Genomic DNA, 25,232 nt, shown 5'->3' with positions numbered 1-25,232 from the left:
ACGACAATGGCAAAGAGGACGACAATGGCAAAGAGGACGACAATGGCAAAGAGGACGACAATGGCAAAGAGGACGACAATGGCAAAGAGGACGACGATGGCGAGGTGGATGTCAATGGCGAGGTGGATGTCAATGGCGGTGGTGGTCCGCATTGATGGTTCAGATGAATAGGTGGACAAATCAGTGGACAAGGATGAATTGGGCGCAAGGACGAATCGGCGGAACAGCACATGTGAGCTTGCAGCAATCGCTGCCGTACATAGTAGTAGCCTCCGCCGCCCAGCTTTTGGCTCGCAAGTATGAGAGAACTTCACCCTCTTCTTTCTTGCCCGCGCGCTAGAATCATGGCAGATAATTACGGAAATTGATGAGTGTCTGAGTTGATCGAAGAGTTGATTGAAGTTTGGATGAGACCTGATCTAGATTAACCTGCGACAGGTACATGCTGTGTCTGGTATGGAAGTGGTGTTCGGCATTCTGCCAAGGCGGTGAGGAACAAAGTAAGTCCGGCCGTGACTCTGTTTCCCCACCACCTCCGCTCTTCGACTTCATTTCTAGATACCCCCGCACGCCTGCACGCCCGTACGCTCACTGAATGGCCCGGAAAACGCCTGCCCTGATCCCGTACTCCTCGTCACACAGCTCTTTGGACGACTCATCGACTTTCTGTCTCGTGCTGACAACGCGGACGCCGCCAAAGAGCTCTTCTGGAATGCGGTTAGCAGCTTGAGCTCACCAGACGCGGAGCGCGAGCGCTTCTGGATAGCCGTCGGGGACTGCGGCGTTCATCACAGCTACAATGCTTCTCTCGACACCTTGGCCCGCCGGCACGGCACCGAGCGCGACCAGCTGGACATCAGCAGAAGCCGCCGCATCTACCGCAGAAAGAGTTACCATGTTTATCCTCCGTCCTCCGCCGTCCACGAACCACTCACTCGCCTGGGCGGCGGTGAACCCACCTCGACTTTCCATTACCGCTAGACTGGCTACCAACTTCCAAACACGCTCGCTGAAGCCTCCTGCCACGGCGAATGACTTCCGAAATGCCACAACACGCTGCGCCGATCCCGCGCGCCGCAACCAGCTGTCTCGATCAGCTACCGCGATACCGGCGGACATGGAGCTAGCCAACAATAAAGCGAATTGGCCGACTGAGGGGCAGCAGGGCATGGATACTGTGTCGTCGAAGTGACGAGCCCGTTGAGCCGCCGTCAGAGGGACGAGGAGTGATCTCCCATCCAGCTTGCAAGGTGAGTGCTTGGCCAGTGTGTTTGACGCTGATAGGAGCTAATCGCAGAAGCAGAAGACGGTCGGTTCCGAGATTGATGAATACCACCCCCAACAAATGAGGCCAATCCGCAAGCTCGTCTCTGAGGCTGCCGTGTGGTTTGCCGCTCCGATGTAGGCCTAACGCTCGCCCGGGGTGTATCATCGCGACATCCATCTTTCTATTCTAGTACGCTACACGGAGCGACTTCACGGCGGCGGCGGTTTCGGGCATATGGGGCTATGTTGTCAAGACCCGGTTTGAGCGCGAGGATCGAGAAGAATAGCTAAAGCACGAGGGACAAGTGCTCGCGGGGCCGCGGGGCGCGGTGGCGGATAAAGGAAGAGTCGTTATGGCATTGGTCAACCTTTGATGGCTCGCTATAAGAGACCTTTCTCTCATGTAAGTGTACTGATCCTACGCTCTCCAACGGCGCCGATATGCATAGACTCGGCTCTCTGACTCGCCCGCAGGTTGGCACGCGACTTCATCAGATCCGAATCGCCCGGGCATTACAAGCGAGACTCCTGCGTCCCCGATAACTTTCTCGTTCGCCGCCGCAACATACCTACCAACCGATTTGTTACCAGCACACGCCTCCAAGGCACAACTCTTAAGACCATCGTTACTACTTCGGTGGCTATCGGAGTCACGGGAGAGGGGACTGTGGCCCTAATACACAACGAAAGTGTCTCAGCGTTTGCGGTCCGCTTTCGTCCGACGTAGGCTTTGGCTTCTGCTTGCGGTTCGCTCTTGGCATGAGCCCCTCGATCCGGCCCGTAGAGCGCGTACTCCTTGCCTGAGAAGGCGTACCTAGGGGAAGAAGGCCTGCACACGATATGGAACACCACGCCTCTCTTTTCGCGCGCTTTTCTCATCTCGCAGAAATAACGTATAGCCTACGACCCTCGACCACAGTCAACGCCACTATTTTACAGCTTTTCCCCCTCCGTCTGGTCATTTCCGGTCTGCGCCCCGACCTGAAGGATGATGCACGTTTGGTCCTGTCTTTAGGTGCGCATCTGGTAGCCCGCAGATGCGCAAAATGGGCTCAATTGGGCGTATTAGCTTCTTCACGCTAAAAAGATGAGGCCGGGTCTGGTGGAACGTACCTGCCGTACGGTTTCTTGGAGAATTCTCTCTCATCCTACTACTTCCTCTGGTCGACTTAGGGCTGGCGCACCCCTGGTTCTCCAATCACACACCCATGTCACCGCGGACGTCCTCCTCTGGCTAAGTGGATGCCGCTCCTTCCGTTAGCGAACCTTAGAACCGTGGTCCCCACATGCGACGGCGTTCTAACCTCTTTGCGCCAATTTGCGATCCCTTTCGTCTGCGCAGTACGTCGCCTGCTCCGCCTAACCAAAGCTCGGCGAAGAGTCAGCATTGCTTGTTCCTTCTGCGCGACCATGGATTCCTCTTCGCCAGTAGAGCACCTCGGGCGCGGGCTTAATGGCGGGGACGGTAGTTATCTCGCTGGAATCCAGTTGAAACCCACATCCTCATCCCTACCAGAATCGCCAGCATGGTCTTCAGAACACGTTATCATTCATCATTACGCTACGTCTGAACTCAACCACTGCCTCGATACCGAAACGAGATCGTATATTCTGAGACATGAACGCTGTTATAATCTCGAAAACCAGGTCACCAGCAACATCAGAATATCTCCCCAAATATGGCGATATCTCTGATCTTCCTGCTCCGTCTGGCCTGCTTTCCACTGTGTCCTTTCTAATGGACCGCTAGATCCCCCCAGGATCAGGAACGCTCCAACCGCTTTCCGTCGGACTTCGGTGCCTGGAACAGCCGTCTATTACTTCCGGCGCACTACCTCGGGATCTTCCGATACCGATAAGCTCGGACGTCAGCTTTCCAGTTCCTATACGAAATCTCGTGGTCCCTAGCCTGCTTTTGTCTTGGATATCGGCCGCTTTGGGTTATGGATTCGTCGACGCCCTTTGGCAGGCCTTTTCATCTCTCACGCCGACGACCGTCGGTCTGCATTGGTGGTCCGTACATTCCCGCGTTGTTAGCATTTTGTTGCTAAGACCTGGCCGCCAAACCGCATATTCGCGGCAATCCTACATTATGCATCAACGCAATTTGGCGAGTAATCGTCCAGCTTTCTTGATGGTATACACGTACTCGTCGGAGTGGCCACATACTCAGACAGGCTATATAACGCCTTCCGCCCACTTTCCTGCTCTGCTTTTACGTACGACCGCCGTCAATACTCTGCGTACATGTCTATCGTTCCTGGTTTCCCCAGTCTCGATACACCCTGTTCAACTTCCCAGGCAACAGCTCCGTACCCAATACCGACCTAGCGACAACAGGGGAGGGAGCAACCTCTTTTGATCGATATCAAAGTTAAGGTCACTGGCGTGGATACGAACGTGATTATGCCTAGAATTGAAATGGCGGATAATCGTATACTATCTTTCGACACTTCTTCATGGCGCTCGCTGACAAGAAATAGTCCTCAACGACGACGTTGAGACCCTTTATGCCTATAAGATGTTGGGTGTACGAGATTTTCTTTAAAGATGTTGCCCTCCAGGACCAGAAACGCGTGCGCCGGAGATTGAGAAGCGGTGGCCCGCATGGCCGATCTAAACCTCTCTTCCCGTACCAACTCAGATGGTGGTCTCTACGAATCTAGATCCCCAGGCCATCGGCTTCTCCCTTGTTGCGACTCCGGGGCCATGCCATTGATATCATTAAGCAATTCCGCTGGAGACTGTCAAGCCATGCCCATTCCACGCCCGGTCCACGCTCTCTTGATCACATCCCTAGACCATCATCGCCTGCCCTGTTGCGACTGCGAATGCCCTAGACTGTCAACGGTGTCATTAGGCAATTCTATGAGAGTCTCTCAAGCGGTGCGCGGTACAAACTTGCGGCATGACTGCGAACTTAATGCAAATGCCTGTCACGTCGTACCATGCCCCAGGGACCGTCAGGTGTTGTTTACCAATTCTACGCGAGTTATCAAGCTGTACCATGTCCTTAGGTGAAGCCTCGGTGCCATTTGGCAAGTCTGCGAGAGCCTATCTAGTAACGACATGTCCTAAGCCGCGTCATTGAGCAGTTCCATCAGAGTCTGTCATGTCGTACTCGTTCCGGAACCAACCCACTCCGCCTTGGGCGCAAAAGAAGCTGGTGCATCTTCACCTTCGTCCTGACCGCGCAGGTGCCGGCCGTTGCCGTTATTGTCAAGGGAGAGTTTAACGCCTGACCTTGCACACGTCTTTTCCCGAAACGCGTCTCAGGAACACGAAGATGCCTGGTGTTCCATAGTGTGCCCCACTCCTCGAGGGGTCATAGAGGACCTCCTGGAGTATCTATCTCATCTGCAATCTCATCACACTGCTGATCATCGAGTTTCTAAGATATCATACACGCTTTTCTTGACGTGGCTGCTCGTGCTGACCAATTTGAGTTCAGGAGTGGTCGTCTTTGAATCTCGAAACGCTAGAACGAAACAACAGCTACCGTCTTCTCTGGGTTTAACATTGTCCATGCCTGCCCGAGCGGTAATCAAATACCGCCTGGTTGGTGTTCATCGCACATGCGTTTGGCGCGTCTATATGGACCCATTCTCAGAGTTCATACCGCGCGCGTAACTGGGCGCCCATTCTTGCGTTGTTTGGTGCTCCGCCGACGAAGATTCGACGATAGCTTCCGGTCCACCGGTACACAGCCACTTTATTGAGCCAGTGCGCTTTTCATTCCTGGAATCTGGCGAGCTTGGCGTCTTCCTCGCATTGTTGTTCCCATGGCTCTGGTGTAGTTGCCGTGATTTCGTAAGATCTGGGATTCAGCTATCTGAAACAACGAGAACGGTCATTTGCGACTGCGCATGCCAGGTTCTCCTTCCTTGAAGTATCCAATCGGTAACGTCGCCGGATTACTATAGCACAGAAACGCGGAGGGCGCTTCCCGTCGAAAGAGGCGCCCTACGGAATAACCGACCAACGGCAAGCAGGAGCGAAAGCGGAGATACTTTGACGGCGACCAAATCAACGAATGCTACATTCTAATCTAGGCATGACTAATTTCAGCACGCACACTCTGGGTTAACACGCATTCCCCTTCTCATATACCCAACGGACTCCCGCAGCCAGACCCATCTAGGCCCGCTTAGCTCCCCGACACTATTCTTTCCGCGTTGATGCTCTTCGCACTGTCGCTAACAACGCTTCTTCCCAACCAGCTAACCGCGAGGTTCCCCGCAGCTATAATGCCGCACTCGGGTATCACGTTCTCTTTCGGAGCATGTCGGCCACGCCGCCAACAACATTCTCATTGTATGACTACTGCCCCGTTTCCAGGGCCCAGTTCTCGAAGATCGGTAAGTATACTTATCTGTTCCGCTACATTACAGCAAGCCGCCTCAAATCAGACTATTGCCCGCATTCTAGCACGGCTACACCAGACTCGGCCTGGCTGTGCTCTTTGTTCCAGACGCCGCGCCAGTGTAGTACAGGAGTATCCTCCCCTATCTGAAGGCTGAGCATCTACATCTTACCGCAGAGACTCCGCCTGCCGTCTCCTGCAGATCAGAGGGATGAACAAGAGGCTATCCTGTCGGCACGAAGAGGAGCATGTGAAGCGGTAAGAAATCTACCCCGAAGCCCCTGGTATCGTTGCTGATATCCGGTAGCAGGTTGGACTTCCACTTCACTCATTTGCATCGCTTATCCCACCTCCGTCATACTCTAGCCCCAGGGATTTCACAAACCTCGGCCACCTACGATCGTCTCGGATAGCTGATGTCTGCTCTACGAGCAGATGTAGAGCTTGTCATCCGTGCATCTTCCCCCTCTCTCTAGCTACGAGGCATTACTTCGGCCCCCCTTTCTTCGCCGGCCCGACGTTGGAAATCTTAGATGCAGCAGGAAGGAAGACGCGATGAGCGATGCTGTACACTTTCCAAACGAATACCCACCATGCTCAGGAGCGCCAGCGCATCCACCAACATCACCCGCCTCCTTTCGAGGCCTGTTTGCACCCCGAGACCGGCGCATGCCCTCATGCGATATCATCCGTCAATCAGCGATAGAGCCAGGTATTGCAACGTTGGCTTGGCGGGAGGGAGGTTCTGCAGAATAGGAGGTTCAAGTCTACCCGATTTGCAACCTCCTCTTAGCCGACTCGCTGTGCTTATGCCCGCCCAGAACATCTTTCAAGACTCCTCGCTTCTACCAGTTAACAGAACGCCATGCAAGGTCATGCCGTCGAGGATGATAACCCGACGCAGACAACATCCGAAGCGTCAGAAAGGCGGCGCCCCTCGCTACGGCGCCGGAGATTCCGGCAAACTCCGACATCGGGTACCCACCACCACGCCTGAGACGCGGCGTTCACGGCGATCCAAGGTTATAGAAATCACAAATTCTCTGCAGCTGTTGCGAGTTACGCATCTTCTATGGTCCCACGCAGCATCCAGCCGACTACATCCCGCGGACGCGGGGATCATGACCTAGTAGTCCTTCACATTAAGCGAGGAGCCCTTGTTGGTGCACGGCGCCTATATCGGACCACGGATACCCGAGTCATGTTCTACCGCTTTCAAGAGGACGACACAAGGTACCGCAGCGCAACATTACGATACAAATCGACGTGAACCTCCGAAACCGGTTCATGAAACGTTCGAATCCGTTCCGGTAGCCACGAGCTATAATAAGCAGATCTCCTAAGCCTCCCAACTTCATCCTCACATTGCCCTCCCAGCAGGGACAGTATCGATAATCTACAAGACTGGACTGGGTAGAAGAAGGGCCTCCGCCGCCGCATTCCAGGACGACTAGAGTGCTCCGCCAGTCAATACAAACTAAACTCGAGGCCCAGTTCGTATGAAATAGACTTCTCGGGTGTGGGTCATACTTCCCAGATGTCTAGGCCTCCTGCATGGAGATATCAGCTGTGCAACGACGGGATGGGCATCAGCAATAGGGTGCAACCCATCCTCCCAGGAAAAGCAGGGGAAGCCTATTCATATGGGTAAGTAGCTTGAACTGGCTATATAAGAGAGGGGGCCTAGAGTTGGATCAAGAAAAAGCGTGGTATCTAGAGGACCTCAGGAGGTTTAGGGCGTTAAGAGCAGACCGCGGGGTCGAAGACTGATTTGCAACTTGTCTCTTTCCGTAGCGCACAAGAAAGCTACTTATTCCTATAATCATCTCTTCTAGATTGCGAGGGGAGTTATTGAGAGGCATATCAAGAGTTGAGGCGGTATTCGGAGGGTAGAATTCGACGAGAAGTTTATGCGCGCTTACCGTATTAGGAAGCTGTTGCCGAAGTACCCTGACGCATCTGTCTGCAATAGTCCAACGACCTTGGTAAATCCAGCCAGCGAAAACGTACCATGTTACTGACAAACCCGATTCCAACTAATGAAATAAAATTTTATACGTCTTTCCACCTTAACCAAGGCTGTGGCCGTTTCATGAAACTGCGCAAGCTACGGATACTGCCGGGGCTTCGAACAGTAGCATGCACGACGGGGAGAAGCACGAGTAGCAGTCTTCCTGAATCTCCGCAGCACTAGTATGCTCTTAGGAGCAACCGGATCTCCAGGCGTTTGCAATATCCAGCTCCCTGGTTGACAAGCTGAATGGTCCCGAGGTCTGTTCAAGCCCGCGGGTAGTCTCTATCACGCCACACCACAATAGGCCTCCACACTCCTGGGCATAATAATATCTCTTCTCAGATTGACCACAAATAAGTTATCATGGTTGAGCTGCCTTACGGCTCCTCGTAGGGCAGATGCAGCAGGATCGCAAGGTCGTAATGCGTCGTTCCAGGTCAATGATACTGCGCAGGAACACATCCAGCTCCTTTTCGCGCCTACTACCGCTTGGACTGGAGAGTTATCCAATGTATCATTTGATTAACGAAGCATATGGGTCGACGGGTGCGGCCAAGCTTCTGCATGTACGGCTGCAGGCAACACGCTCGCAGTGAATGAGGCGGGCAGTCATGGTTGCGCCACAGCGTCCATCGACGAGCACTGCACGCCCTTCCCAGCTAGGCGCATTTTCAGCATGGAAAGCCCCTTTAACTCTGGAATAGCTTGATATTGATGACTTTGCGTGGGGCCAAGTGCGCTATCCATGTCTATTAGCATAATTATACGTCGGCATTCTGCAAAATCCAGCATAAGGAAGCCTGGCCTCACTACCTGCCCTGTCTCCACAATCAACCGACCTGCGTGCGCGTAGTAGGTAATCGAATTTTCTCGTTATGCGCCGTATCATTCCTGGTTTGCTCAAAGACAGGAGTCCGCAAATCTCGTGAGCCACATGCGTCTTTCCCGCCGCGATGCGCAAATGGCAAGGAAAATGAGCCAGGTCCGGCTGCGTTGGAGCCGTCAGCCCACTGGCCTGCACGAAAGAAAGTGTGCACGCGATGCAGCTTCATTCGAATCAATACCATACAAGCCAGCTGCCAGCGTGACTGCCTGCTACTCTTCTTTTCAATTTTCGCATCGAGCGAGCGATATACGCCATACTCATCCGTCAAAATGGGCTGGCTGAAACTAATAGAAGCTGTCTGTTATGCGGGCGGCGAGGGATAGATACCAGAGAGCTGGTTAGAGGGAGGGGCCCTATATCCAGCGAAGGCAGCAGGCGTGCGAAATAGACGCTGCACGTTGAACCGGATCGAAGATCACGCAGGAGCTGTGTGGGCCGTGTGTGGGCCGTGTGCGTTCTCCTTGATAGAATGCTTGCTTGGTCCAGGAATTGTTCCTTGGGGACTGGGAAGATGTTGGCCGTGCAATTCTTATCTGTCGCTTTTAAGATGCATTTCCGTGACAACAGTGGCAATCCTTCAAGCGTACGCACACACCGTGGGGTCGGCGATAGAGCCTCGTCATTTCTGGCATTGAAGGTTTCTTTAACATCGGAAAAGCGACCCTTGCTGCTAGGCGTAACTGGAAGGGAAAGATGCTGTGTTGATTTCATCCGCAGGGCAGATTGAGTCAGATCTTGGGAGGGAAGACGAGGAGTGCGGAGCGGTTTGTCGTCTTCTACGCAATGCCCCAAACAGGTTACCTTCTCTGCATAGGTTTGAGCTGTTGCTGGCGGAAATTTCTTTTGCGTCCGGAGGGCCCAGATAAATGGGGCTGATTGAAAGCCTGGAATTTCGACTGATGCCTCACCTCTTTCAGTTTTGGGCAGCGATCAGCCCGTAAATAACGCGAGATGCGGGGGACAAAGCGCTCGGAACTCGTAGGCCGGAATTTCGGAACGGAGACCGGCGTTTCGGAATAGTGTCCGACATCGGGCTCCCAATTATCCTCGCAATAAGAGAAGCAGTCCAGGAGATGCTTGAACGGTGTGGTCGGCGCGAGATGTCGGTAGCCAGCAAGGTGGTGAATTCCTCCTAGTAGAGTTACGAGAGCGAATTCGGGTTGAGGTGACGAGCGGGCTGGGCTCGGATACGGAGCAGGTTGGCGCGATTTCGGAGCAGGCGGGTACCGTATTTCCCCACTCAACGCACAGACCCCACTCAACGCACAGTTTGAGGATGGCCATCACCACTACTTTTAAAGCTGTACAGCCCTATATAGATCTAATTATTACAAGATTTTTTAGAGGAGCATTCTTGAAGGCTTGTTTGATTAATTGGCAACAATAAATTACGTGCGATACCTTTGTGGGAGGCGTACTTTGCGAGTACGCGTTAATAGGCTAGATACCTCCACCACCCCTTCAATAACCAATGGATCCTTAACATCAACCTCTAGCTCCTTAATAACATGAGCAGGAGGTGCAGGAGCCTTAAGGCTACGCGCCTTACTCTTTCTAGCTAATTGTATATTAGTTCTAAGTTGCTTTTTAGCTGCGCGCGCAAGTAGAGCTTCTTCGCGCTCTACGGCCTTCCGCTGTTTTTCTTACAACTTAATCTCCTGTGTAGCTATTCTTATCCACGCCCTCTACTTAAGCATAGCCTATTTCTCTTACTTTTTCTACTTCTTAGCTAGCTTATCGCAATTCTTCTAGTGTTGTAGTTCTTCTACTTTAGCGTCTTTTTAAGCCTAGCGATTACGGGCAGCTTTAACTTTAGATAGCAACTAGAAGACAGCGCCGCTAGCGTAATTCTTAGAGGGTTTAAGTAGTAATGCCTTGCCACGCTTACAGCGCTTCTTCTTATTAATAAGGGCATCTCTAAGGCGATTATTTTCATGCTAGAGAAGCTGTTTCTAAGTTGCTATTGCGTGTATTGTATAAGAAAGCTACAAGGCACGTTTATTATAGATATTCTTAACTACCTGTCGCAGGAGTTGTTTAATTTTACGCTAATTGCTTATAGAGAGCACTAACAACGTACTATTGCTACTTAATAGCCTCTTAGGCTCTAGATTCTTAAATTTCTTTAATATAGCGTTGCTATCTAGCGGAGAGATACTAGTAACCTTAAAGGCGTTAATAATCGTTTTTTTAGCAAACGCGATCTTATATACCTTATAGAAGAAGTAGAAGAAGTCGCGCTTAGTAATAGATGTAAGTCTCTAGCTATTATACATAAACTAGGTAAGCTCTTTAGTATATGTAGCTAAAAGAGGCTTAAAAAGGTAGATATCTAGAGGCTGCAGCGTATAGGTTAAATACGGCGGATAGATAGCTAGAAGAATTTAATTTTAATTATAGAACTTAATAAACTCTATAGTAATATGTAAGCTATGCCTATTAAGAATTAGAAGCTAATAATTGCGCTTTGCCTTCTTCTTCGTCTTCTCTTAAAAGCACCTCTTAAGCTAGGTAATCCTAAGTTCGTTATTTGTCTATCTAGATAGTAATAAGGCGAAGAAGGCCTAGTGCTCTTAAGAATTAAAATTCTGTAACTATGTATCCTAGATATTACTAGAAGCTACCTAATATATTAGAGCAGGATTAAGAGAGCTGCTGTTAGCGCATATATAAGCTATTGTCGTTATCTACTCCCTGTTACCGTTCTAGAGTACCTACTTAATACCTTCTTAATTATATTGCTGTTAGGAGAATACGCGCTTTATTCTTAATATTACTCTAATTAAGAAGCCCTTCTTATCTATGTTGTATGTATTTAACAGCGCGATATTATACTACTTAATCTTATTATCTAAAAGCTTAAAATAGAGAGCGTATTTAAAGGCTAAATTAGCTTTATAGCGCTAGTTATTAATACTAGATGTCTATCGCGATACAAGGTTAATTTAATATCGCGCAATATAGCGATTAACCTAGTGTTTTCTAGGCTCTTAATAGGCTATTTCTGCTGCGAAATTTCGTATTATCTCTCTTATAGAGGGTAGGCCTTGTATATATAGCTTATTAATATACTGCAGAAGCTGTTTTTCCTGTGTAGTGTTAAGGAGTTGCTTTTTCTCAGCCCGTGATGTATTAGTGCCCTGAACCCCGCGATAACGCTTTGAGAGCCGCGACCGCTCAACGCCGTACTCCCGAGCAACCTGGGATATATTAGGAGGTCCTCCCAGCTCTAGGGATTTTAAAGCTTCAACAGCTGCGTCAATCGGGTCCATATTGGTGGAGTTATGAGGTGTTGAAAATATACGCGTTTTGGTGTTAACTGTGCGTTGAGTGGGGTCTGTGCGTTGAGTGGGGAAATACGGTAAGTTTTCCAAATGGCGCGGCGCTCGCCCACATGCAAATGACACACGCGGCGTCAATTCATTAATAGGCGTCTTTGACTAGCTTACGACAAGGCAGAACAGCCTACCAGAGATGTCGCGCACCCCATACCCCAAGGACGGACGCTCCATCGACACGGGTGAGCCCCCTAATGCAATATCGACCTAGCACAGCCTCTTCCTCAGCCACAAGTCACATGACCTTCAGCCTCACATTTCCCCATCTGACAGCCTCACCCGAGCACTCATCAGGGTGCTACACCACAATACGTATAGGCGCTAGGTATAGTGCCCATACTATGTTGCTTGCAGAGTATGTATTGTGTAATAGTGCGGACCTCTCTCTACAACATCACTCCCCATATAAACCCAACTCAATAGAAAATCAATCAACACCCCGAGTACTCCGTCTCCCACCCTTCCGACTACTCCGCCTGGTGCTCCTCGAAAAGGTGCTCCTCGAAAACCTCCGTCGGACCACGAGTCTTGCACACCATCAACTTCCTCATCGACTCCTTCCCCTTTCCCAAGGTTCGCGCAACCAATTCAGCTAGACATGTCCATCTCACCCTCGGACCGCTCCTCCGTAGACATGTCCATCTCACCCTCGGACCGCTCCTCCGTAGACATGTCCATCTCACCCTCGGACCGCTCCTCCGTGGAGGAGATTTTCCGTCGGGCTACATTCGCGAATTTCTTCGACTATGTGGGTATCTCTTCGCTGTACCACTTCTACGAGAAGGACGTCGTGACGTACGACCTCGAAGAGATTGATGGAATGCCTGTTCGAATCAAATTCCACTTGTTCAACATGGAGACCGACATCGACGGGGAAGAAGATGAATATGATGGTGACACTCAGTACGAAGCCAATGCGCCGGCCGATAAGTACTGGATAGCACCTGTGGTGGAGGATGAGGTGGAGAATCATGCCGGTTGGTATCGGCGTGGAATGGAACTCCCATACCGAGATGTCTTCGCTCTCAAGTCCGTCGCCAGCGACAGAAACAGCAATACAAACACCGACCTGACCTTCGGGACACAACTTGGATATCTCGAGTATCGGTCAGAGTCCGAATCTTACGAGTCAGAGTGGCTTCCTACACCCTTCGTCGTCTGCCTCGAGTTTCACCCCAAGACGCTACAGCATCAGAAACTCTTCTTCATCGACTTCACGACCGTGAAGCGATTCGGGTTCCTCGCTAAGGATTACGTGGACAATCCGGCGGTGGAGCGCATCCGATCCCTCTCCACTCTTGGTCACGGGGTGCTGACAATTGCTAGGTTTGACAAGGCAGACACCGGGGCAAGCTTTGTCGCGTATCGGGTCATGACCCATGACGGGGAAAAAGTTTGGGCCCATATGTGAGTTTGTGGGGACGTTCTACGAGGCGAGGACGTTTGGGCCCATATGTAAGTTTGTAGGGACGTTCTACAAGGCGAGAATAGTTAGGCCGATATAAGTTTGTAAGGACGTTCTACAAGGCGAGAATGTTTGGGTCCACACGTGCATGAGTTTGTGAGCTATTTCCGGTGAGGCGGCTTGGAAGTTTGGGTATTCAGCAAGCTGTTTCTATCAATCATAACAGGGTTTGAATGAATCTTTTGCATAAGCAAGCAGCTTTTACGAATTAGGAGGCAGATAGACGTTCACATATATCTAGTCCAGTGACCGAGGGGAAATGCAACGACGAAGAACGTAACGAGACGATGACTATGACTACCGGTCTCCTCCTCACTTCAGACTGGCAAACGCTGACCCTTCAGCTACCACCCAACCACTTAGGTTATCTCAAGGAATATGTCTCCTCAAGACTCAAGAAATTGCATGAGTGGCTACTTGTTTCGAAGAGCTATATCTCCATGTTCGAGGAGCGCTTCGGTACGATGCCACAGCGGCCGGAAACAGGTATGTATTTATTCACCCTTAAATCTCTGAAAGGTTACTGAAGATATTCTTAGCGTCCGCGCACCGTTTCATTCTCCGGTGTCATTGGGAGGTTGAATTCGTTTTGCGACCAATACACGACAATATCACTTCGGCTATAAGAGTCGGGCGCAACATTCCCAACGGCTCTGGATTCACAAAGGGGGACATAGAGCACAAGAAGGACGCAAGACGGGAGATGAGTGATATCAGGAAGCGCTTGGTTTCTCTCACGAGGTCCGCTGGAATCAAGAAACTCAAGCCGGGCATGTCTATTCCGACCCAGACCCTCCACGAACTACTAGTCGACATGTGCGGCATACGATGCCAGGAAAGTATGTGGTCTCTCCGCGCTGAACCGTAAAGTCCTCTTACTAACGCTTATGCAAGAGTACGTAAAGGCGAAAACCCGAGCCGCCAAAAGCACCGAACCCGACCTCATCTGGCTGAATGCAAACTTCGAGGAACAGCTGAAGGCTCTCGAAGATCTCTACACTGAGCACAGGTCTACCTGGCCGATGAAGGATTTCGATTCACACGGCCAGCCCCGAACCACGCATACCTGCATCACGCACGGGTTCACGGGCGGAACGAAGCCTATCGTCCCCATCAAGGAAGTACAGTCGTACCTGGAGCGCATCTGGGATACCCGCAAGCCATCGAATCAGTTCTGGGACGAAGACAGGGATACCTACCACGGCTGGCCGGCATCAGCAGGAACGTCGCGGGGACCGCGACCGGAACCAGACGGCTTGCCTCCTGTTGGGCCAAGGCACATGTGGAACCATGTTGGCCAGGCCGTCGACAGCAACTTCCGACCTCGGGCGGGTTGCGGAACGTGCAAGAAGTACTGGGCGTACGTCGAGCTCAATCCAGCGCTGGAATACCCTGTGGCTTGCAACCCTGGCGTGTGCGCGGAGTACGTGACCGGGCTTATGTGTGATTCGAAGGAGTCACCCCTCTTTCTTCAAATTCAGCAGGCTGTGGATGAGCGCAAGGCTAGAAAGGCCGTCGAGAGTTCAACGTGAGGCGGAACCTGCGAGGGCTATTAGTCTCTTAGTAGCAAGGGGTACTGCAAGGGTTGGCGCGTTGACTTAACGAGCATCAGGTGTGGGCGCAATGGTAGGAAGGGAGGAGATGGAAGTCTAGTCAACGCCATGGCCCAAGGGTCGAAGAATAACGTTAAATGAGCAATCAACGAATTCTGAGAGGTATTTGAAGCACCAGAGATATCCAATAGTCCTGTCTGAATAGATGGCAAGTGTGAAAAGCGCAGTAATTGCATAGGCGAGAGTCTCAGCATCTTTTTGAGCTCCTCGATGCTTGTTTACTGAACAGCTAAATGGCTGATGTCCGTGTTCATGATGCCTTCTAGCTACTGGGCGCTTGTCCGTGAAGCATTGAGCCAGGCCACGGGTTGATGGGCGAATGAGCATGTGCCGTCGCCTCTTTTTAGGCCCCAGGCTGTTCATGGTAAGCTTGACTTTGATTCCACTTCGCTTGGTAAGGTCAACTATGAAGTAATCGGTACCTTTGAGAGACCCAGGGGAATCTTCAGATTGTTCGGCAGAAAGCTCGACGAATAACAGAAGCAGGCGACAAGGTGAATAGGGAAATTTCCTTCTCGTTCTAGAGGCAGGCTTTAAGTAAAAATGATTGACTATTCTTCGCGCGCCGGCTACAAAGGAATTCAGGTCATGTAACCTGGCTACAGCACCTTGTGGTGGAGGTCAAAGTCTGAAAGGTTACTGCCTTTCACGCTATACCTGCGCTATATAACTACTGCCCCTGCTGGCCCTCCCAGAGGGGAGCATTCATACCGTAGCTGTCAGTTCCACAGCAGGAATGCTTCTTTCTAAGAACTAGCCTTTCATTTCCCCTATGCTACCCTTCGAGGCCATCAGATCGGCCGCAAGCGTGCAATATCGGCCATACGCGGAGATGAATAAGTGCGACTGGTCTCTCCACGAGGGCTGCTCTATGCTCGCATGCCGTGTAGCTGCAAATGCAGAATCCAGGCCCGCGATGCTTAGCTCGGTGCAAGTCGCTCCATAAGCTCTTCAGCGTGGTATAGAGGACTACAGCCGCATTCGTATTATTCGGCGATTATTATTCTGCAACACATTAGAGACGTTCGACAGTGTGGCCGAGGACACTTGGCTAGCGACTGGAAAGTCTCCAGAGAACGAGACGATCTAGAGGAATGCGTACTTTGATAGTGGATCGGGAATACGTAGTTAAATGTCTTTACCTACCAGCCTACAGTGGAAGCGCTGCGTCCGCGCGATCAAGATTTAAATACTTTCTTCCGTGAACAACAAATGACCTCTTAGCCTCCCAGATGGCAAATCGTACGCGTTCCACAGCCTAAGTACGAATCTCTCTTCCAGAAAACATTCGGCCGCTCTCGATGACCTTGTTTATGTTGTAAACGCCTAGCTCTAGCTCCAACAAGAAGCTGCTTCGCATCAAATCAAGTCGAGCAGATTAGGCGTCCTTGTGAACACTCTAAGAATTCATAACAATGTTGTAGCGCAAAGACTCTGCGGTCTAATTCTCATCAAACAATAGGATAGCGAGACCATGTCGTCCAAGGAGAGTAGCATATATGTTCCTCGAGGCCTGCGATCCTCGTATCTCGGCCTTTCCTTGCGGGGGTTTTATGCCAGAGACGGTTGGAATGGCGAATCTTCGCAGACATCGAGGCCGCCCCGTCCACATACCAACCTTCCCTAGATATCAATTCGAGAGGTAGGGCGAACCTCCCCTCCCAATTCTCGTAGCACCTATTCCCGCTTCAAATCATCCTCCGCCTTTTCCCTACTCTCTATGTCCAGAAACGTGCCCCTTCTACCCCTTCTTCGAAAACACCTATCACACTCCTCCGGTTCAGCCACCTAATTATCCGTCAACAAGCCGTCCAACTCCGACTCCAGCTCCAGCCTTACCAGGCTCTGTATCTCCTCGGGGATACCCGGTATCGTCTGGATCGACTTCGCTCCCGCAGAGCGCCAGAAGCGCAGCGCGGGCACAATCAGCGCCATCTCGGCTGGTGTCAACGCAAACTCAAAGCTCCACACGGCTCACTCCTTCTCCCACAAGGGCGTTTGCCCCGTCATGCACGCGTCGAGGCGCTAGGCGAGCCACGCGTAGTTGCGAAGGATGCGCAGATGCCCCGGCGTATTCGATGCGCGCGGTTCGTCTCCCAATTCAGTACCATTGTATCCTTCCTTGGTCGGCTGCGCGGCTTTTTCCTCCTCTTCTGCCCTGCGTCTCTCCTTCGCCATCGTCTGGTGTCTCTCTGCCGGGTCTGAGCGGAGCACGGCGGCGGTTTGATGATGACCGGCTCGGCGACGGGCGCTGCGGGTTGCGGTGGTCGCGGGGTAGAAGGGGGAATCTGGCTGTTCAAAGGCCCTCAGCCGGCGGAGATGAACCAAAAGAGATGAACCAAATCCCTGCACACCAGCTTGGGGAATAGTGTCGCCTGGTGTTTCTACGGGATACATATCCCGGTGCGGCTGGTCTCGTAGAAGATCCGCGGCCTGTCGGGCTGCGGCGGCTGGGCTTCGTAGAGTGTGACGCCTGTGAGCAACGGCGTTTGTCGCACTGCCAGCTCTCTACTCACGAACGTGGGTACTCGCACTGCTTCCTGTTTTCGTTGGCAGGTAATTGGTCCGTCAAATACGTAATCAGGGTGACTGGTAGTGTGTGCGAGGGGCTTCCTCTCACATCGTTTCCTTCAGCTCTGGGTCATGCTGGCCTTGACTAGGACCTTCTCGCTGTTTTCGAGAACAGTCCGGATCCTGGTTAATGGCGGCAATTAGCGAAGTAGGTAAGCTATTTGATTGGCCGGCGAGGTGAGCGTCGTACAAAGCTGAGAAGATTTCCGTAGTGCAGTGCGCATTTTCATACCTATTGGTATAGTGCCATAAGTAGAGAAACGGAGAAAGAAGGAAGAAAGGACGAAGTTGAGGGAGAAACAGACGATGAAGAAGACCAGCATCGCGGATTCGAGAGACGAAGAACAAAGGCAGAAGTCAAGAGGGGAACAGAGGAAAAGTAACACCAGCGTTGCGGAGTAGAGAGACACAGGCCTAAAGGTTATTCGGTTCATCGCGATCGTCCGTACTGTGGCTCACCACCCGATGCACGGCCCCACCGCATGCACGGTTCAACGAAATTTTTCAGAATTTTCCACCCCCCATATCTCCACCAATATGTCAGGTATTGAGGCTGCGCTTGAAGCGCTGGAATCGCTGAAGCTGGGAGAAACACCTAATTACGCAGAGTACGCCAAAAAGTATGGTGTTGATCGCTCAACGCTGTCGCGGCGCCACAGGAAGGTTACCCACTCAAATGCGGCGGCAGTCGATAACAGCCGGAATCTTAACACTACACAAGAAAAACAGCTTATACAGTATATTAATAAGCTTTATGTTAAAGAACTACCTTCTTTAAGGTAAATAATCTAAAATTTTATATTAGAAATAGCTAGAAAACCTATAGATAAAAACTAGGTAGATTACTTTATAAATTAACATAATATTAACCTTATATTACGCTAGATATTAGACCTAGATTTCTTATATAAAAGAGCTAACTCTACCTTTAAGTACTTACTATATTTTAAGCTTTTATAATAAAAAATTAATTAGTATAACAGTCTAGTTTAGGGATTTACCTTAGGTTATATAACCTCGAGTTACGTAATTCGATCACGTAACCTAGCCTAGCGCCTTAGCGCTCGGTACCTCTGTATATAGAGCCTCTTAGAGCCTTTCTTCTACTTCTTACCTTTAGATAGCTAAATTTAACCTAACCTACTCTGCTAGCACCTCTTATTCTTATAGCTTGTAGAGACAGTGCTGCCTATAGCTAACTTACCTAGCTAGGTGTTCTAGAGGCGCTTATAGTAGTAAAGACTACGAACCTAGCCCTTATATTATCTAAAGGTTAATACCTCTTTAGCTAGAGACGGCAGCATAATATCTAGCTAAACTAAGTAGCCTTGTTAAGAAGCGTTTACTAATAGCTAATACTAAGAATTAGAGCTACGAGAGCCTAGTTGCTTACCCTAAGAATCTATTAACGTACTAATTAATCGCTTACCTCTAGCGCTGTATAAGACTACTAGCGAATCTAGTTAGCGGTAGAAAGATACTAGTACTAAGCTAAAGAGAGCTATTAAGAGCTCTATATACGAGAGAACTTCTATAGAACTTCTACGTGCGAAAACCCTCTCTCTTTACGAATTACGAAAAATTAACAATCCTCTACTTCGCTAGCAGAGCTAATAATCTCTCTACTCTACTAGCAGAACCGACAACTCGCTGCTCCACTAGTAGCTAAATACCTCCCCTCTTTTACCTCTTTCTTAATCGAAAAGCCGAATAAATCTAAACACTATAGAAGAACTCTTGCAAAGCTAATCTAGAGGTAGGACCTTAGCTCTACAATACCTCTTTACTCTAATAGTTCTTAAATCTAGAGTAGCGAACCTACTAGTAGAATATACTAATTAATATTTCTATTACAAAAACTCTATTTAGTAACACAACATAATAACTAACAAGAATTAGAACAATAACTTTAACTAAAAGCTTATAAGGCTCTACTAGAGCTTAGTAATACTAGAGCTATTGTTAGCCTTAGGTTTATTTATACTCTCTACCTCTACTAAAGAGCTTTAAGAGCTCTTTCTAGAAACGCTAGCTAAAATTGTTAATAAAATAGTTAGCTAATTATATATACAACAGGTATATAAATAATAAATTTATATGTATTACTAGATTACTACTAACGCTCTTACTAAGAGAGATAACGTATACGCGAAAAATCTAACATAGGCTACTATTCTAGCTAAAAAGAACGCTAAAATATAGTAACTATAAGTATAATTAACCTACTCTAGAGACTAGTCTACTATGCTAGTTTAACGCGCGACGCGTTTCTCTATAACACTAATTATACGCGATTTAAGCGCGTTACTACTAGAGAATTTAATTCTAGGTTCTTACCTCTCTATATACTAGCTAGCTACACCTCTAGCGTTACAAGCGTAAGAGAGCTAATTAACGCGCTCTACTAAGTTTCTAGATTTACTCTTATTATTAGATAGTAAGAGTATTACCTTTAAGTAGTAGAGAGACGGCTTATAGAATAAACTTTAAGTAAACTAGAATTAGTATACTAGAGATACGCTAAAGAATACTAAGAAAACTATTATTACCTATATTTATACGTAAACTAAAGAAGACGCGTACTAGACTCTATTAGTAATACTATAAATAATTAAGAATAGTAGCGTAGTAGTTTTCTATAATTATATTCTTAATTAGCTAGAGAGAAGCTATAGAGACCTATATAAGAGGCTAAACGCTTACTATAATTTCTAGAAGCTTTATTACTAAAGCGCTACTAATTTCGCCTATTTCTAGAATAATTTCTTCCGCCTTGTATAGAAGCGTTAGCTTCTAGTAGATTAATAGGTAGAGAAATTTTATAAGAAGCTGCTAGAGACTATGCGTACGTAGTTAGAGATATACTAATATTAATACGTTAATAACTATAATTACTATATAGACCTTACTTAAGACCTTACTTAAGAGCTTACCTTAGAAGAAGTACGCGTTGCTGCTAGAAGAGCTAAAAAGCGTAATATAATCGCGTTAATGCTACAACGCGCGCCTCTAGCTCTTCTAGGTTTTTTAGCACCTAATAAAGCTCTAGCAATCTAGAAGCTAGTTACCTATTTTTAATACTACTAACCTAGCTACCTAAGCTATAATTACTCTAGAGCCTCTACCACGTAGAAAGCTATTAAGAACGTTAATCTAGAGAAGGAGCCTATAGAGCCTGCAGAGCTGTAAGCACCTAAGAATAACACGTTAGAATATAAATCTAACAATTTAGAAAAAGCCTAGCTCTAGAAGAAGTCTTCTCTCTAGAGCTACCTACTAGAGTAATAAACCTGCGCGAAAAGCTATTTAGTAGTTCTACGTTTACTCTACTCTACTAAATATCTGTAAACAGTCTTATAATTAAGCTTAGAGGTTTAATTAATATAGAAGCGGGTAGCTACATCTTAGTGTACCTAAAGTACCTTTAAACTCTTAGAAAAAACCTCTACGTTAAGCTATTACGTATAAAACTAATCTCTCTTACTAGATATAATAGACGACCTAACGGCTAGGTAGATAAATACTTTAAAGCTAATTTAGTGCTAGAAAGCTACTAAATACGCACCTACTTTGTATGTTGTAACACTAGCCGCTATAATATAATAATTAGTTGTAAGCTACTTAAAGAAATTAACGTTTAGGTTAACTATAAGTAGCGCGTACTAATGTAGCTAGACACTAATTAATTAATTAATTGTAAACGCAACGCGTTTGTCTCTACCTAATCCTCTTAATCTACTACTAAAGCTTAAGCAGCTTACTAAGCTAATGCTAATCGCCGCAACGCCCTAATATTAGTAGTAGAAAAGCTAAGAGTAATATAATAAGAGAAGGGAGAATTGCAACGCTAGAAGCTTTAAGAAAACCTGCGCAAGATAGATAGGTAGCTTAAGAATCTTAACTCGCCTGCTAGGTTGCCCTGTAAGCTAAAAAAGCTACTTGTTTTGCGGGAAACTTACTTAAAGGCTAGACTTAACGTTAACATAATTAGCGCAGCTGCCTTTATAATTAATACGCGTTAAAAAGACACTATAATTAGGCACCTTAGTATTTATAAGGTTAATTAGCTTATTACTAATAGAAAGAAAACCTTAGTCGCTAATCTAGAGAAGAAACTCTGCTAACTAGTTACTAAAAAGCTTCTATCTCTAGAATATACTAGCGCAACTATAGCCTATTTCTTAAAAAAGAATTCTAATACTCTACTACTATATAGAGAGAGTATAGATTATAACATTAAGCTTATAGTAGAAAATATCTTAATAAATAGTTCTCTTTATAGTATATTACTAGAGTACCTATAGTTAGTATAGAATTACCTAGAAGACTACCTTTGTCGCGGCTTTATTATCTATAGTAATACGTTGTACGCGTTACTAGTCCTATTTACTAAAAAGCTAGGTAGAGAATAGAGGTTCTGCGTAGACTATTAAAAGCTTAACGCTATTATAAAAAAAGACGCCTATTCTATCTCTCTTATCTAGAAAACGCTTACACGTCTATTACGCGCTAAGGTCTTTACTAAGTTAGACGTAAGGTAAGCTTTCTACTAAATCTAGCTTAATAAGTTAGTAGAGAACCTAACATCTTTCTATACGTAGTATAGTAACTATAAGTATTAAGTTCTACTTTTTAGTCTCTATAATAGCTCTACTACCTTTTAGTAATATATTAATAAGGTATTATATAGCTTACTAGATAATTTCTATATAGTATATATTAATAATATTCTTATTTACTTAGAAGATCTACTTAAGCACAAAGCCTATATTGCCTAGGTACTTAATTAGTTATATAAAGCTAGGTTATAAGTAGATATTAAGAAATCTAAATTTACTATTAAAAGTACTAAGTTTCTAGAATTAATTATAAGTACTAATAGAATCTAGAAGAACTCTAAGAAGGTTACTACTATTTAGAATTAGCCTATACCTATAACTCTTAAGAGTCTTTAATCGTTTCTAGGTTTCTGTAATTTCTACTAAGTCTTCTTAAAGGATTACGGCTAGATTGTCCGCCCTCTTACTAAGCTACTAAAATAGAGAGCATGGCATGCCTTTAGAGAAATTAAGCTCGCGGTATTTTAGTAGGTTAAGAATCTTATGCTATCTAATACTATACTAGCTTACTACTCTCTCTATTACTGCACGAGAGTAGAAACAGACGCCTTAGATAGCGTAGTTACTAGAGTTCTTTTACAGCTTTAAGAAGATAGTATCTAGAGACTAGTAGCTTTCTTTAGCAAGACAATAAATACTACCTAGATAAACTATAGTATTTATAACAAAGAAATACTAGCAGTTATTCTTAGCGTATAGAAGTAGAGAAGCTAGTTAATTAGCTTACAGAATCTAGAGCCTTTTACAGTATTAACTAACTACTAAGCCTTAGAGTACTTTACTACTAAGTAGAAACTTACTACTAGGCAGGTTTACTAGGTAAACGATATTGCTAACTATAACCTTAAGCTTACCTATTAACTAGGTTTAGCTAATATAGTAGCTAACGCGTTATTACAAAAGTAAGAAGAGCTTAAGACTTAAAAGAAGAAGGATTATGCCGCCTATACAAGGGCTTTTCTAAGCAAGAAGCAAATTAGCCTCTTAGCTATTAAGTAATTATTAGGTAAGTTATTAGTCCTAGCTGCCTAGAGATTAGCTAGCAGTGCTATAGAAATTGCTACTGCTAATACGTTTATAGAGGCACTCTCTACTAAGAATCTATATACTGTAATTAATTAGGTTATTATAGCTAACTAATTAGATAACTCTCTACAGCTAGCTTAAGAAAAAGCTACTATATTAGGCTTCGCCTAGAAAATAGAAGACGGCTTATTAACTTATTAGAATTAGTTAATAGTCTCTACTATTAACTACCTATAAATATACCTAATACGCGCTATATATACTACTTAGGTAACTACCTACCTAGAATAAAGAAAAACTACCTAGTTACTATAAAATTAATATTACTAGCTAGGTATACAAGAAGACGTTAATACGTACGTAGTAGTATATAAGGCTTACTGCTAGAGCTATACTCTATAGAATAAGACGCTAGGTCTTCTAAAGCCTCTACCTATCTCTAAGAGGGTATAGTAGAACGTCTCTATAGATTTTAAGAGCTTTCTCTCTAATAGAAAAGGATTTAACTGCGTGTACGTTATTATAGATTAGCTAAGTAAGTAGAGCTTTTCTCTACTCTACTATAAGAAAATTATAGCTTAGCGCATAGTAGAGCTATATTACTAATATATCTAGCGTATATATAGTTCTTCTAGGTCTATTATATTAAATCGCGGCCTATAGTTTACCTCTACCTTTATAAATAAGCTCTATTAGCTTATAGAAATTAAGTAGAAGCTCTCTACTACGTACTACTTGTAAACTAATAGAAATACAGAGATTATTAATTAATATCTTAATTAGCGTCTGCGTCTATTTGTTAACTACTACTAGAATAATTAGTTAGACCTTCTACTCTATATAGATTAGGTATAAGCTACGTTGCTATATAAAACTATAGAACTAATAGCGTATAAAATTAAGTTTAGACACTAGCTAATACACTACTAGAATTAAAAGAAGCGTATAATAAAAGCCTCTACTCTACGTAAGCGTCTATTGCGCTAGAAAGCTTAGAATTTCGCTAAGAAGCAATACAACGCTGTAGAAAAAGCTACTAAAATTACATAAAGCAATATTACAAAAGCGCAAGCTAGGCAGGCGCTCTAAGTAAATAAAAAGCGCTAAAAACCTAATTTTATAGTAGGCAACCTTGTCTATATTAAACCTTGTAGCTTTTTAACAAATTAACCTAGTATAAAGCTTAATTAATAGATGTATAGCCTTTACCTAATTGTTACTATAAAGAGTTACTTCTTCTAGCTCTAGCTACCTGCGTATATACGTATGCATAACGTCTTCTACGCTAATTAGTTAAGAAAAGCCTTAGAGCTATTACTAGAGTAGGTAGAGCCTAAGTAGCTACCTATTAAAGTTAATAGTAATTTAGAATAGCCCGTATATAAAATTCTAGATAGCCGTCTTTATTAAAATCGCCTTTAATACCGCGCTGTATAGGTTGCTTATAATTCTAACTCTACCTAGTATAATACTGTAGGCTTTATTAACGCTCTCTATAAGGTAAGAGACTTTTACGTAGTATACCTAGATAAGCTAGAGCTGCTATTATAATTAGATGCTTAGATTAAGGCGTATAAAAAAGAGAAGACTCTAGAGAAGATAGTAGAGAATTTAAAACTCGCAAGAGTAGAAGACACAAGGGTAACGCGAAGGCGCTGCTAAGAAGAAAGCTTGCGACAAAGCCGCCCTATAGACGCGAAAACAAGCCTCTTTCTCTCTAGAGGGAAGAGAGTAGCTGTAAAAGCGCTTCTAGTTTAAAACTAACACAAATATACTTACTATAAGCTAAAAGAGATAGTTAAGAGTATAATATAGAAGTTTTAGAAGAAGAGAGACCTAGAAGGCGTATTTTAGAGCTTAGAGACAAGCTCTCTCTATAAGAGAGGGTAATATAATAGTCTAGTTTAGAAATTTACCTTAGGTTATATAACCTTAGGTTACGTAATTTAATTACGTAACCTAGCCTAGCGTCTTAGCGCTTAGCACCTCTATATATAGAGCCTCTTAGAGCCTTTCTTCTACTTCTTACCTTTAGATAGCTAAATTTAACCTAACCTACTCTGCTAGCACC

At 46.2% G+C, this 25,232-nt stretch overlaps 6 protein-coding genes across 6 annotated transcripts in view; 4 read left to right on the top strand and 2 right to left on the bottom strand.

Moving 5' to 3' along the window:
• BU26DRAFT_504484 (uncharacterized protein) overlaps window positions 1-981 on the top strand; it is a gene marked incomplete at both ends in the record, with an annotated part of 2,658 nt that extends 1,677 nt beyond the window's left edge. Inside the window, 2 exons of the mRNA XM_033826779.1 lie at window positions 439-500; window positions 559-981. Coding sequence (XP_033685095.1) covers window positions 439-500; window positions 559-981 — 485 coding nt within the window. The remainder of the gene's footprint in view (window positions 1-438; window positions 501-558) is intronic.
• A 1,346-nt stretch (window positions 982-2,327) lies between these two features.
• BU26DRAFT_295325 (uncharacterized protein) lies at window positions 2,328-3,160 on the top strand. Its single transcript, XM_033821702.1, has one exon. The coding sequence runs from the start codon at window positions 2,509-2,511 to the stop codon at window positions 2,959-2,961; it is 453 nt and encodes a 150-aa protein (XP_033685094.1). The 5' UTR covers window positions 2,328-2,508; the 3' UTR covers window positions 2,962-3,160.
• A 2,839-nt stretch (window positions 3,161-5,999) lies between these two features.
• On the top strand, window positions 6,000-6,802 carry BU26DRAFT_295349 (uncharacterized protein). Its single transcript, XM_033821703.1, has one exon. It carries the CDS (start codon window positions 6,163-6,165, stop codon window positions 6,757-6,759), a length of 597 nt encoding a protein of 198 aa, XP_033685093.1. The 5' UTR covers window positions 6,000-6,162; the 3' UTR covers window positions 6,760-6,802.
• Window positions 6,803-11,519: 4,717 nt separating this feature from the next.
• Window positions 11,520-11,825, bottom strand: BU26DRAFT_593785 (uncharacterized protein; the record flags this gene model as incomplete). Its single annotated transcript, XM_033834886.1, has 1 exon — window positions 11,520-11,825. The coding sequence occupies exon 1, from the start codon at window positions 11,799-11,801 to the stop codon at window positions 11,520-11,522; it is 282 nt and encodes a 93-aa protein (XP_033685092.1). The 5' UTR covers window positions 11,802-11,825.
• Window positions 11,826-12,183: 358 nt separating this feature from the next.
• BU26DRAFT_518536 (uncharacterized protein) lies at window positions 12,184-13,464 on the top strand. Its single transcript, XM_033828839.1, has one exon. The coding sequence runs from the start codon at window positions 12,466-12,468 to the stop codon at window positions 13,276-13,278; it is 813 nt and encodes a 270-aa protein (XP_033685091.1). The 5' UTR covers window positions 12,184-12,465; the 3' UTR covers window positions 13,279-13,464.
• Window positions 13,465-16,970: 3,506 nt separating this feature from the next.
• Window positions 16,971-17,971, bottom strand: BU26DRAFT_550331 (uncharacterized protein; the record flags this gene model as incomplete). Its single annotated transcript, XM_033832048.1, has 4 exons — window positions 17,749-17,971; window positions 17,566-17,710; window positions 17,462-17,485; window positions 16,971-17,418 (listed from the first exon to the last, which is right to left on the bottom strand). Exons 1-4 carry the CDS (start codon window positions 17,948-17,950, stop codon window positions 16,971-16,973), a joined length of 819 nt encoding a protein of 272 aa, XP_033685090.1. The 5' UTR covers window positions 17,951-17,971.
• Window positions 17,972-25,232: the final 7,261 nt, after the last annotated feature.

The sequence above is a fragment of the Trematosphaeria pertusa genome (assembly GCF_010094035.1).
Source record: "Trematosphaeria pertusa strain CBS 122368 unplaced genomic scaffold BU26scaffold_6, whole genome shotgun sequence".
Taxonomy (NCBI): domain Eukaryota; kingdom Fungi; phylum Ascomycota; class Dothideomycetes; order Pleosporales; family Trematosphaeriaceae; genus Trematosphaeria; species Trematosphaeria pertusa.
Note: the sequence above shows the minus strand (reverse complement) of the source record. Positions and strands in the feature narration are given on the sequence as shown.

What these genes read in the sequence shown, in the direction of transcription:
- BU26DRAFT_295325 (XM_033821702.1), top strand. Translation starts at nt 2,509, where the DNA reads ATGCCGCTCCTTCCGTTAGCGAACCTTAGAACCGTGGTCCCCACATGC.
- BU26DRAFT_518536 (XM_033828839.1), top strand. Translation starts at nt 12,466, where the DNA reads ATGTCCATCTCACCCTCGGACCGCTCCTCCGTAGACATGTCCATCTCA.
- BU26DRAFT_295349 (XM_033821703.1), top strand. Translation starts at nt 6,163, where the DNA reads ATGCAGCAGGAAGGAAGACGCGATGAGCGATGCTGTACACTTTCCAAA.